Source organism: Bos grunniens, chromosome 5 (assembly GCF_055505025.1).
Source record: "Bos grunniens cultivar Pamir isolate PY7600 chromosome 5, Bosgru_T2T1.0, whole genome shotgun sequence".
NCBI lineage: Eukaryota > Metazoa > Chordata > Mammalia > Artiodactyla > Bovidae > Bos > Bos grunniens.
The window spans coordinates 44,416,566-44,429,877 of NC_141169.1; the positions used below are offsets into that span (position 1 = coordinate 44,416,566).

General features: G+C 39.4%; 1 protein-coding gene across 17 annotated transcripts in view; it reads right to left on the reverse strand.

Annotated features, from left to right (window-relative positions):
- Nucleotides 1–6,017: 6,017 nt before the first annotated feature.
- Nucleotides 6,018–13,312, reverse strand: part of RAB3IP (RAB3A interacting protein) — a 56,947-nt gene continuing 49,652 nt past the window's right edge. For all 17 annotated transcript variants that reach the window (XR_015163783.1, XR_015163778.1, XR_015163784.1 and 14 more), the window contains 3 exons: nucleotides 12,349–12,448; nucleotides 12,194–12,263; nucleotides 6,018–6,372 (listed from right to left, as the gene is read on the reverse strand). Coding sequence is in view for 10 of the 17 variants with exons in the window: in XM_086399995.1 (XP_086256121.1) it covers nucleotides 6,290–6,372; nucleotides 12,194–12,263; nucleotides 12,349–12,448 (253 nt within the window). In the remaining 7 variants the exon portion in view is untranslated. The remainder of the gene's footprint in view (nucleotides 6,373–12,193; nucleotides 12,264–12,348; nucleotides 12,449–13,312) is intronic.

The window sequence follows — 13,312 nt, forward strand, 5'->3', positions numbered from 1 at the left end:
ACAAAACAATAAACCAAAACACTGTCAAAGACAAACAGCACATGTGTGAAAGCACAATGCAGCCTCAGGTGGCAACGTCTGGGTTGGAGGCTAAATTATAATCAACAGGGTTTGAGGAAAGCCTCAAAAGAATTAAGAAGAAAGATGCTGGAAGGGCTAGAAAATATATCTGTATTGATTAATGAGCAGACAGCTGACCACAATACAACTGCTGGCAACTGGAATTCAAGTGGAAGTTTCTCCCTCACAGTGAATAATAAATATTACCTGTATTTTGCCTCAATTCTGAGCTCTACTTCTCTAATGGTCTAAGATTTTCCAATTCTACTAGGCATCCCATCTTGCACACATTTGATGGATTCATTATCTCGAGTACCAATCTAATGGAGCTGTCCCTTGGATTTGTTTGGTATTAACATTTTGTAAGAACACTAGTAGATAAATGATCAGACCTGAGCTGCTGTGGTTAAATCTGGGCATGCAGTGATGGGAAACTGTCTCTCTTAAGACTGTCCTTGGTGGATGAACCCAGAGCCTGTTATACAGAGAGAAGTCAGAAAGAGAAAAACAAATATCGTATATTAACGTATACATGGAATCTAGAAAAATGGTACTGATGAACCTCTTTGCAGGGGCAGAAATAGGGACAGATAGAGAACAGACATGTACACAGCGGAGGTGGGACTAATTGAGAGAGAGTATTGAAATATATGCATTACCATATGTAAAACAGCTAGCTGGTGGGAAGGTGCTGTGTAACACAGGAACCTCACCCTGGTGCTCTGTGACAACCTAGAGGGATGAGATGGGGGAGGTGGGAGGGAGGTTCAAGAAGGAGGGAGCATAAGGAGGGAACCCTAAGTCCACTTTCTTGAGTGGCAGCACGTGTTGTTGTGCTGTGCTCAGCTGACTCTTTGAGGCCTCATGGACTGAAGCCCATCAGGTTCCTCTGTCCATGGGATTTCCCAGGCAAGGATCTGGAATGGGTTGCCATTCCTTCTCCAGGGGATCTTCCTGACCTAGGTATCGAACCCTCGTCTCTCACATCTCCTGCATTGGCAGGTGGGTCCTTTATTACTGAGCCACCAGAGAAACCCCAAATAAGTACTTTTTAAAAGGCTGTCCCTGAGACCCATAGCTCCAGAGTTCTTGTATTCACACCAGTCCTCCTCTTGAAGTCAGAGTGTTCGTGGGCTTGTACTTCTGGGACCGATGCCTTTGGCAAGTGTTTCTATTCTTTGACAAGCTTAGTCCTCTTCTCTATTTTTTTTTTCATTTTAAAAAGATTCATGAATTGTTTTCCAACCTGATTTTTATTGTTTTTTCTCTATTAACAATAACCACTGTGGAAACTTGATGATTTCCTATTGAGTTTGGTTTTATTTTTCTAAGAAGCCATGAAAGGACATTTTGATTTTTGTTTTTAAAGTGATCATGTAAGCTGCTGTCAGGAATTATAGAGGGCCAGGAGTGGAAGCCAGGATACCAAGAGATTATTGCAGAAATTCAGGTTAAAGATGATGATGGCTTGGACAGAGTGGAAAAGTGAACATTGAAGAATGGATGGTGCCAAGATATGTTTCTGAGACTTGATAGGACTTGCTAATGGATTGGATTGAGGTAGTGGTGACAGAAAAGGAGAAATCAAGAAGACCTAGATTGTTGCTTAAGCAGCTGGGAGTGTTCAGCCATGTTAGATTTGAGACGCCCGTTTGAAATCCAAGTGGAGTGGCTGAGTAGGCAAATGGATACAAGAGTCTGGAGCAAGGAAAGGGATAATGCCAGAGCTGGAGATGCAGTTATGAGCAATGGTTATATAAAGTTTTTAAAACCATGAGCCTAAATGAGATGATCTAAAGAACACTCAGATAAGGAGAAAGGGACCCAGCACAAAAATCTGAGGATTCCAGTATTTAAAAGCTGAGTTGAAAAAGGGCCAGCTAGAGCCTGACCAGCTGTCACAGAAAACTCTGACTTTCCAACCACGACTTACAAAGATCTGCATGGTCTGAGTGCCCACTTCTCCACTTTTCTCTTACACTAGCTCTCCTTGCTGTTTTTTCATTTCTTCCTCAGGGGTTAACACCAGCTTTAAAATACTCTCCCTATTCTCTTCCCGTCTCAAGACTGAATCTCCTCAGAGCCTGGCCTAAAAATGCCAAGTCCTAAATGTGGCCTTTCCACACCACCCAATATGAAGTGGTCATCCATTCCCTCTAGCCATTATGCCATTTTAATTATAGAGGACGTGTCCAATCTTTGAACATTTGTCTTTTTGTCCATTTCTCACTACTGAGAGCTCCATGAGAACTGAGACCTTGTCTGTCTTGCTCATTGCTGTACCTGCAACACCTACAGCAGCTTCTGATACATACAAGACTCTCAGAGATGTGTGAATGAACAAACGTGTGGAGCAATTCTCTTTCTAGAAGTTCTACACACAATTATAGACACTACACTGGGTCTTTGTCCACACAACAAAGACAAGAAAACCAGCTATTAAGATGTATGGCATCCCATGAGGAAAATAAAAAATCATTTTCTAGCACAAACAAATTCATACTGCTTTGGATTCTGGTTTTTTAAATTAATTTTTATTGGAGTATAGTTGCTTTACAATGTCGTGTTAGTTTCTACTGTACAGAAAAATGAATCAGCTGTCTTTGTTTTACACGTTGTATCATATGGGGGGAAAATCTATGTAAGGAATTATCCAATGAAGAAAATCTTTGAAAATAAAAGCTGAACAAGATCAGACCCATTTTAGACTCTGGGTGCATGAAACAAAAACACACAGGAGTCACAAGGTGGTGCTGGTAGAAATGGGTGAGTAGGTGGTTGCAAGTTCCTTTCAGGACTGAACAAAATCTTTATTCTTTCAGTGTAGATGTTTAGTTAAAGGCTGTGGGCTGTTAGAGCTGGGAGAAACCATGGAGAACACCTGATCCAGCTTTACAGAGGAGGCCGGGGAGGAGTGGCCACCTGCCTAACTTTCCAGTTTTTGCGGACTCAAGCCTGGACCAGAAGGTAGGTCTTCTGAGCAACTCCCAACCCAGAGTTCTCTTCACTGGGCTAAGCTCTCTCCCCAGCTCTGACCTTACTTATCAAAAAAATCTTTTTTCAGAATTGGTAATCAGGGCAATTAAATTTTGGGTAGAAACACTCTCATGAATGTAAGTCACTGATCAGCACCCTAATCTTCCCTCTCCTTTGCCTTTTATTCCAATTAGCTCCTCTGTAGTCAGTCGTCTTCCAGGTTTTTCCTCTCCCTGTCAAAGTAACTCAAGGCTCAGCGTCATATTTCTCTGACTCCCAAGTATCCCCAAAGCTCTCATGGCTAACTGCACCCAAACTTATCTCCAGATCTGACCTTACCACTGAATTTAGACTTGTATATCCAGTATAGGCTTCCCCGGTGGCTCAGTAGTAAAGAACCTGTCTGCAACACAGGAGCAGAGAAGGCAATGGCACCCCACTCCAGTACTCTTGCCTGGAAAATCCCATGGATGGAGCCTGGTAGGCTGTAGTCCATGGGGTCACTAAGAGTCAGGCACGATTGAGTGACTTCACTTTCACTTTTCACTTTCATGTACTGGAGAAGGAAATGGCAACCCACTCCAGTGTTCTTGCCTGGGAAATCCCATGGACAGAGGAGCCTGGTGAGCTACAGTTCTTGGGGTTGCAAAGAGTCAGACATGAGTCAGCGACTAAAACAACAACAGCTTCCAATACCTACTTAACATTTCCACTTTTAATGTCTGTAGTGACATATACCTTTTCATTCCCAATATGGGTTATTTGGCATTTTCTATTTTTTTTTCTTCAGGATAACTTGCTAGAAATTTGTCTGTTTTGTTCATCTTTTCAAAGACTCAATGGCTTTGATGACCCTCTACTGCATTCTATTTCTGCTCTTATCTCCTTAATCCTGTTCTTGTATAGTTTCTTTAACAGGACACCTAACTCATTATAACCTTTTCCTTGAAGCCTTTCTCTGCATCATTGTAGGTTCTGATATTGTTAGCTCTTAGTATTTTTAAGTTTCTATCATTTCTATTTTCTCATTAAGTCTTCTCAGTGCACTGAATTTTTAGCTTTATCCAGAACCTCTATTTATAATAATGCTTTTGTTTTAATGACATCTGTTTTGCTGTATTATCACACTAGCTTTCTTTTAGTATTTTCCTGATTACGTTTTCTCCTTTTATTCTAACTTTTCCATGTCCTTATGTTTTGTTTAGTATCATGTATTTTAATCCAATTTGATTATCTTTTTACTAGTGAGTTTATCTCATCTTACCTTTTATCTCCATATCATACTGTTTGGTTCTCTACTTGGTCTTTTTTTGGCCTTTCACTTTTAACTGATATCTCCATCTTTCATCTAATAAGATGAGAACTTTAATATAGCCCCATATTCTCTAGTCTCCTCCCATTCCAACTGTGTTGATACTGTAAAGAATTTCAGTTCTAAATTGTTATGAATATACTTGAAATTTAATGTTTTTCTTTACCTTTGTTTTTTAATTTTTTAAGTTATCAATAAGCTATCACGTTTCCTCTCAAATCTCAAGCATCTCCTGGATTTGTTTCTCTTTTTAGTATTTTCTTCAAAAGTGTTTTTAATTTGCATCTTTGGGTGGAAAAATCTTCTGAAGCTTTGAAAGTCTGAGAGCATGTTTATTATGTCCTCACATTAGAATAACTATCAAGTTACTCTAGTTATAACTCAGGTTATCAAATTCTAGTTTCAAATTTCATTTTCAATTTCATATTCTTGAGCTGGGAACAGTAATCTCCAAACACAATTAATTAAACTATGCTAACTCCAGTACTTTGACCACCTCATGCGAAGAATTGACTCATTGGAAAAGACTCTGATGCTGGGAGGGATTGGGGGCAGGAGGAGAAGGGGAGGACAGAGGATGAGATGGCTGGATGGCATCACTGACTCGATGGACATGAGTCTGAGTGGACTCCAGGAGTTGGTGATGGACAGCGAGGCCTGGCATGCTGCGATTCATGGGGTTGCAAAGAGTCGGACACGACTGAGTGACTGAACTGAACTGAACATCCTAAAATCAAAACCTTACGGTGATTAAGCTTTGTAGAATATTTAAGTAAAAAAAAAGTCTACTTTTTGTTTCAGAAATGTATATATGTAGGTAGAAAATATCTGAAAACCTATTCTTCAAAAATATGGAGTGGTTTTCACTAGATGGAGACACTAAAGTAGTTTCTTATTTCTTTTTGCTTTTCTGTACTTACTGTATGCAGGAGATGTAAGAGACGCATGTTTGATCCTTGGGTCAGGAGCACCCCCTGGAGGAGGGCAAGGAAACTCCAGTATTCTTGCCTGGAGAACTCCATGGACAGAGGAGCCTGGTAGACTATGGGCCATGGAGTCACAAGGAGTCAGACACGACTAACGTGACTTAGCATGCATGCATGCATCATGAAACTATTTACTCTTAGTTTCTCCATGCAATTTGTTTTATAATTTGAAATTTATAAATCAAGAGGTTCTATGATCAGTCGATCCTTTGCAGGTATCACTCTTTCAATCCACACCCCTTACAACTCCCTGGAGGACACATCATATTATCTTTATGTCCTTTCAGTGATTACTCAGCGCTCAACGAATATAAAGTACAGATGCATCACATCAAGATGCCAAAAGAATGCATCTCTAGGATAAAATGTGACTGTCTTCTATCTGATATATTTAAATTAATCACCACAACAATGGGATTCTTTAAATTAGAACCAAATGATTAAAATAGATAACTTTCTTTTCAGAAGAAGTCTTTCTTTAAATAAAGTCTTTTCTTTTAATCCTAACATATAAAAACAGACAAAAATAGTCATTCTAGTGGGTGTGGGGGGAGGAAGGTGATCCTGTCCACTTAGCCTTCTTCCTTGTCCTTCATAGGTTGCTGCACAGTTTGAAAATTACAGTTCAAATTCAAATGACCCTACGCACCATGTCAGAGCTAGAAGAGAAAGCAAAAACACACTCAATTTAACGTTTATTTATTTAGCTATTTTTTGCAACTATAAATTACAATCACTAGTACACCTGTAATTCTTTACAGTGTGTTCAACTAAAGAATAAGCAAACACAGCATAGGTCAGTTTAAAAAGAAATCACAGTACTTCTTAGTATAATCTGCAAAAGAGGGAAAAAGTCTTGGACCCGCTGCTTGGAAATAAATATCAAGTAACCGTAAAAATATTCAGCCATTTTCCAGGTCTTCAGGGAGGTTCATGGATGGTCCCAGGCAGAACATTAGAGTTCCTCTTTGAAATAGCCCAGCTTTGCCAATGACATCTCTTTTCTCAACTGCATAACTTCCCAAAACATTTGGTCAACTACACAAACAGAAAAGAGGGACACATAAATCATAAAATATCATCTTAATTATTTTTTGTTTCAATGAAAATTTAGGATTAGTTGAAATGCCAACTGGACACTTCTAATGATGTACCTAATGCTTAACATCCTATCACTGTTTCACACTAACTTTTCCATGTACTTCTGAGCATTCCAGTTTTATTAATGAATATATTTACTGCTTTTTCCATCACAATTTGTTAGATATTATCAATGACTACCATGGTAGACATTTCAGTGTCCTGTGTAACTGGCAATGTTGCTGCCTTCTTGAGTAACTATTCTCAATGCTCAATTGTGCAAGAGTTATCATCTCACTTATGGATCTTCTTGCTTAGTTTGCTATATCTTGGCCATTTTTCACTTTTCATTACAACTAACACAGTAAATAGGAAAAAAGGAAAACACGAGACAGTCCAGAGAACTTTAGTAACATTCTTTGTAATGACAAGGAAAGATTCTGTGTACAGCTCACTTAGAAATAAAAATAAATTCAGAGGATAAGCTGTAAATTTCTATTATCTCTGCTTCTGTAAGTCCCCTCTATTAAGTGGGGAAAAGTTGGCTCTGTTTTAGATTATAAAAGGTCTCCCTCTGACATATTATCAGATTAGACTGATTCAGATCAGTGGTTCTTAACCAGGGAGATTCTGCCCCCCAGTGTGCATATGGCAACGTCTGGAAATGTTTTTCATTATTCGTGTCTAGTGAGTAAAGCCCAGGGATGCTACTAAAACATCGTACAATGCACAGGACAGCCTCTCTCAATAAAGAATTATCCAGCTTAAAAGAGTAATAGTACCAAGACTGAGAAACCCTGCTTTACATTTAGCTGCCTTAAATCCTTTTCAGCACAAGGCACAGATAATAAACAGAATGTAAAATCAATAATAATTTACTACAAACCCACTCAGTATATAATGTGTACCAAATACTGTGAAATGAAAGGGTAAGAGAAGCCAGAGAAGACATCACTTTCATAACTGTCAATCCCTACCACTTATGACCCTTTCTTCCCATAAAGTAGAGTACTTTTCATTTGTCCCTACAAAAACTCTTTTTTAACCAGGAGAAAAAATATGCTTGACAATTTGGCACAAATCATCTGTTCTTAAGCTTAAATAGTATTACCTACCACCAGATATTAAAAAAGATTTCCATTTTATTAAAGTCAGAAAAAGTCAGTTCAGTCACTCAGTTGTGTCCAACTCTCTGCGAGCCCATGGACTGGAGCACGCCAGGATTCCCTGTCCATCACCAACTCCCGGAGCTTGCTCAGACTCATGTCCATTGAATCAGTGATGCCATCCAACCAGCTCATCCTCTGTCGTCCCCTTCTCCTCCTGCCTTCAATCTTGCCCAGCATCAGGGTCTTCTAATGAGTCAGTTCTTCACATCAGGTGGCCAAAGTATTGGAGTTTCAGCTTCAACATCAGTCCTTCCAATGAATATTCAGGACTGATTTCCTTTAGGATTGACTGCTTGGATCTCCTTGCAGTCCAAGGGACTCTTAAGAGTCTTCTCCAACACCACAGTTCAAAAGCATCAATTCTTCAGCACTCAGCTTTTTTTTTTTTATTTTATTTTTAAACTTTACAATACTGTATTGGTTTTGCCAAATATCGAAATGAATCCGCCACAGGTATACATGTGTTCCCCATCCTGAACCCTCCTCCCTCCTCCCTCCCCATACCATCCCTCTGGGTCATCCCAGTGCACCAGCCCCAAGCATCCAGTATCGTGCATCGAACCTGGACTGGCGACTCATTCCATATATGATATTATACGTATTTCAACACCATTCTCCCAAATCATCCCACCCTCTCCCTCTCCCACAGAGTCCAAAAGACTGTTCTATACATCTGTGTCTCTTTTGCTGTCTCGTACACAGGGTTATTGTTACCATCTTTCTAAATTCCATATATATGCGTTAGTATACTGTATTGGTGTTTTTCTTTCTGGCTTACTTCACTCTGTATAATAGGCTCCAGTTTCATCCACCTCATTAGAACTGATTCAAATGTATTCTTTTTAATGGCTGAGTAATACTCCATTGTGTATATGTACCACAGCTTTCTTATCCATTCATCTGCTGATGGACATCTAGGTTGCTTCCATGTCCTGGCTATTATAAACAGTGCTGCGATGAACATTGGGGTACACGTGTCTCTTTCAATTCTGGTTTCCTTAGTATGTATGCCCAGCAGTGGGACTGCTGGATCATAAGGCAGTTCTATTTCCAGTTTTTTAAGGAATCTCCACACTGTTCTCCATAGTGGCTGTACTAGTTTGCATTCCCACCAACAGTGTAAGAGGGTTCCCTTTTCTCCACACCCTCTCCAGCATTTATTGCTTGTAGACTTTTGGATCACAGCCATTCTGACTGGCGTGAAATGGTACCTCATAGTGGTTTTGATTTGCATTTCTCTGATAATGAATGATGTTGAGCATCTTTTCATGTGTTTGTTAGCCATCTGTATGTCTTCTTTGGAGAAATGTCTATTTAGTTCTTTGATTAAAGACAATCTCTTTAACAAGTGGTGCTGGGAAAACTGGTCAACTACTTGTAAAAGAATGAAACTAGACCACTTTCTAACACCATACACAAAAATAAACTCAAAATGGATTAAAGATCTAAATGTATGACCAGAAACTATAAAACTCCTAGAGGAGAACATAGGCAAAACACTCTCTGACATACATCACAGCAGGATCCTCTATGACCCATCTCCCAGAATACTGGAAATAAAAGCAAAAATAAACAAATGGGACCTAATTAAACTTAAAAGCTTCTGCACAACAAAGGAAACTATAAGCAAGGTGAAAATACAGCCTTCAGAATGGGAGAAAATAATAGCAAATGAAGCAACTGACAAACAACTAATCTCAAAAATTTTTAAGCAACTTCTACAGCTCAATTCCAGAAAAATAAATGACCCAAACTCAGCTTTCTTTATACTCCAACCCTCACATCCATACATTAACTACTGGAAAAACCGTAGCTTTGACTAGATGGACCTTTGTCAGCAAAGTAATGTCTCTGCTTTTTAATATGCTGTCATAGCTTTGTCGGAGAAGGCAATGGCACCCCACTCCAGTACTCTTGCCTGGAAAATCCCATGGATGGAGGAGCCTGGTAGGCTGCAGTTCATGGGGTCACTAAGAGTCGGACACGACTGAGCAACTTCACTTCCACTTTTCACTTTCATGCATTGGAAAAGGAAATGACAACCCACTCCAGTGTTCTTGCCTGGAGAATCCCAGGAACAGCGGAGCCTGGTGGGCTGCCGTCTATGGGGTCACACAGAGTCGGACACGACTGAAGCGACTTAGCAGCAAGCTTGGTCATAGCTTTTCTTCCAAGGAGCAAGCGCCTTTTAAATTCATGGCTGCAGTCACCATCCGGAGTGATTTTGGAGCCCCCAAAAATAAAGTCTGTCACTGTTTCCATTGTTTCCCCATCTATATGCCATGAAGTGATGGGACTGGATGCCATGATCTTAGTTTTTTGAATGTTGAATTTTAAGCCAAATTTTTCACTCTCCTCTTTCACCTTCAACAAGAGGCTCTTTAGTTCTTTGCTTTCTGCCATAAGGGTGGTATCATCTGCGTGTCTGAGGTTTATTGATATTTCTCCCGGCAGTCTTGACTCCAGCTTGATTCCAGCTTGTGCTTCTTCCAGCCCAGCATTTCTCATGATGTACTCTGCATGTAAGTTAAATAAGCAGGGTGACCATACACAGCTTTGATGTACGCCTTTTCCAATTTGGAAGCAAGTCTGTTGTTCCACATCCAGTTCTAACTGTTGCTTCTTGACCTGCATACAGATTTCTCAGGAGGCAGTTAAGATGGTCTGGTATTCCCATCTCATGAAGAATTTTCCACAGTTTGTTGTGATTCACACAGTCAAAGATTTTGGCATAGTCAATAAAGCAGAAGTAGCTGTTTTTCTCGAACTCTCTTGGTTTCTCGATGATCCAGCGGATGCTGGCAATTTGATCTCTGGTTCCTCTGCCTTTTCTAAATACAGCTGGAACATCTGGAAGTTCATGGTTCATGCACTGTTGAAGCCTAGCTTGGAGAATTTTGTTAGCATGTGAGATGAGTGCAATTGTGTGGTAGTTTGAGCATTCTTTGGCATTGCCTTTCTTTGGGATTGGAATGAAGACTGACCTTTTCCAGTCCTGTGGCCACTGCTGAGTTTTCCAAATTTGCTGGAATATTGAGTGCGGCACTTTAATAGCATCATTTTAAAGGATCTGAAATTCCTTAGAATTCCATCACTTCCACTAGCTTTGTTCGTAGTGACGCTTCCCTAAGGCCCACTTGACTTCGCATTTTTATCAGTCATAAAAAGTACTGTACAGTTTAAAGACTGCTTGTATGCTCTGCAGCCTTTTTAAATTCAATATTGATTAGAGACAGATTTCACCCCTATTCTTTTAGGCATTAAAACCTAATTACCAAAAAAAAACACAAAAAAACCCTAATTACATGGGATTATAAACAAATGACTGTTTTATATACCAGAGTTTGAAAATGCTAAACTTAAGTTTTTACCAACACAACTAATTCTTCCAAAGGGTTAACATTCACTGGTTTACATTACTAAAACACAGTAGGCTTTTACCAGTTTTTCAGTATAAGAAAATTTTCAGGGTCTAGAAAAAGATAAACAAGAAAATTCTCCACAACTTCAAATACAAAATTGGCATGGACTTGTCCCTAGCTCAGTATCTGCTATTTCTGTTTTAAAACAACCATATGTATTAAAAATATATATATTTTGGAGCTGTCAGGTCATGTTAGTTTCTATGGCTGGTATTTAAGACATCCGACTATAAAACCATAACTGATCATGAAAGACTACAATTAAAAATGCTGCCACCCTGGCACTAGGTTAGCTCTCTGGATATATCATCTACACGTTTCTGTTGATTTAGAAGACAGTGATCTTTACTCCATTCGGAATTACCCTCACAACTACTTTATTAACTCACACGTGAAAGGAGAAAATACAGAAAAAGCTTAGTGCCTTGTGGGCTCCACTAATTAAAATAAGCCTGATCACATTTAGAGCTTGTTCAGTTTTCTTTTTTTTTTTTATTTTTAAACTTTACAATATTGTATTAGTTTTGCCAAATATCTAAATGAATCCGCCACAGGTATACATGTGTTCCCCATCCTGAACCCTCCTCCCTCCCCATACCATCCCTCTGGGTCGTCCCAGTGCACCAGCCCCAAGCATCCAGTACCGTGCATCGAACCTGGACTGGCATCTCGTTTCATACATGATAGTATACACGTTTCAATGCCATTCTCCCAAATCTTCCCACCCTCTCCCTCTCCCACAGAGTCCATAAGACTGTTCTATACATCAGTGTCTCTTTTGCTGTCTCGTATACAGGGTTATTGTTACCATCTTTCTAAATTCCATATATATGTGTTAGTATACTGTATTGGTGTTTTTCTTTCTGGCTTACTTCACTCAGTTTTCTTAAGGAGTATTTTCAACGGGCTTTATGCTCCTCTCACATTTACCATCTGGTTTATCATATATTCCTTAAACGTTAAAACTGATCCTGCTTCAAACTCAAGATTAGAGTAAAATGTGGCAAATCTAAGGATTAAATACAACATGTTTTAAAAGATGCTTTTGTTCCCAAATTCTTCACACATTAGACCTATAAAAGAGATTCAATATACATGTACCAATAATGTTTATTTGAGCATTACTATTATGTCCTATACTTTTTACTTAACTTTCATGCAAATATTTTATAATGAATTGACACTCACCATCTTGCTGTTTCACAAGTCCCTGCTGAATGTACCGAATGTATGTGAAAAAGTTACAGACAGAAGTGATCTGGGCCAAAAAGAAAAGAATGTTAAACAGTCAAATGTTTCATGTCAAAGAGAGCTTTATTAAAATTCACAGTTACATTACTTACCCTGTATCTGCAAAAAGGAGAAATGTAGTAGTAGTTGCTTGAGTCCCCTAGTTTAATTCTGTGTTTACAGGACTTGCTCTGACCTGTGAGAGCACATTTTCTGTAAAATAAGGATAAATTTTAGTTTTAAAAAATTAAAAGCATTTTGCCTTTACCTTCTGAACAAGTTACACACTTATTCAGACAACAAATATTTGACAACCTACCCTTTATCAGGCACTCTGTGAAGATGACATAGACAAAAGCCCTACCCTCTAGGGTTTACATTCTAGTAGAAATTTATAGCATAGCATTCAGGATGGTTCTAGAAATAAAAGCTAGATGTTTTAATATATGTCCTTGCTCAGTCACTTCAGTCGTGTCCAACTCTCTGCGACCCCATGGACCATGGCCCGCCAGGATCCCCTGTCCATGGGATTCTCCAGGCAAGAATACTGCAGTGGGTTGCCATTTCCTTCTTCAGTGATAAAGTATGAAGTAAGTGAAATGAAGTCGCTCAGTCATATCCGACTCTTTGAGACCCCTTGGACTGTAGCCTACCAGCTCCTCTATCCATGGGATTTTCCAGGCAAGAGTATTGGAGTGGGTTGCCTTTTCGTTCTCTAATATATGTCCTAACCAGGAACAAAGTTACAAATAAGTAATCAGCTGCAGGGCAGGTCACAGCTTTCCACCGGGACTTCAACTGCAGCCATGAAATTAAAAGACGCTTACTCCTTAGAAGGAAAGTTATGACCAACCTAGATAGCATATTCAAAAGCAGAGACATTATTTTGCCAACAAAGGTTTGTCTAGTCAAGGCTACGGTTTTTCCTGTGGTCATGTATGGATGTGAGAGTTGGACTGTGAAGAAGGCTGAGCGCCAAAGAATTGATGCTTTTGAACTGTGGTGTTGGAGAAGACTCTTGAGAGTCCCTTGGACTGCAAGGAGATCCAACCAGTCCATTCTGAAGGAGATCAGCCC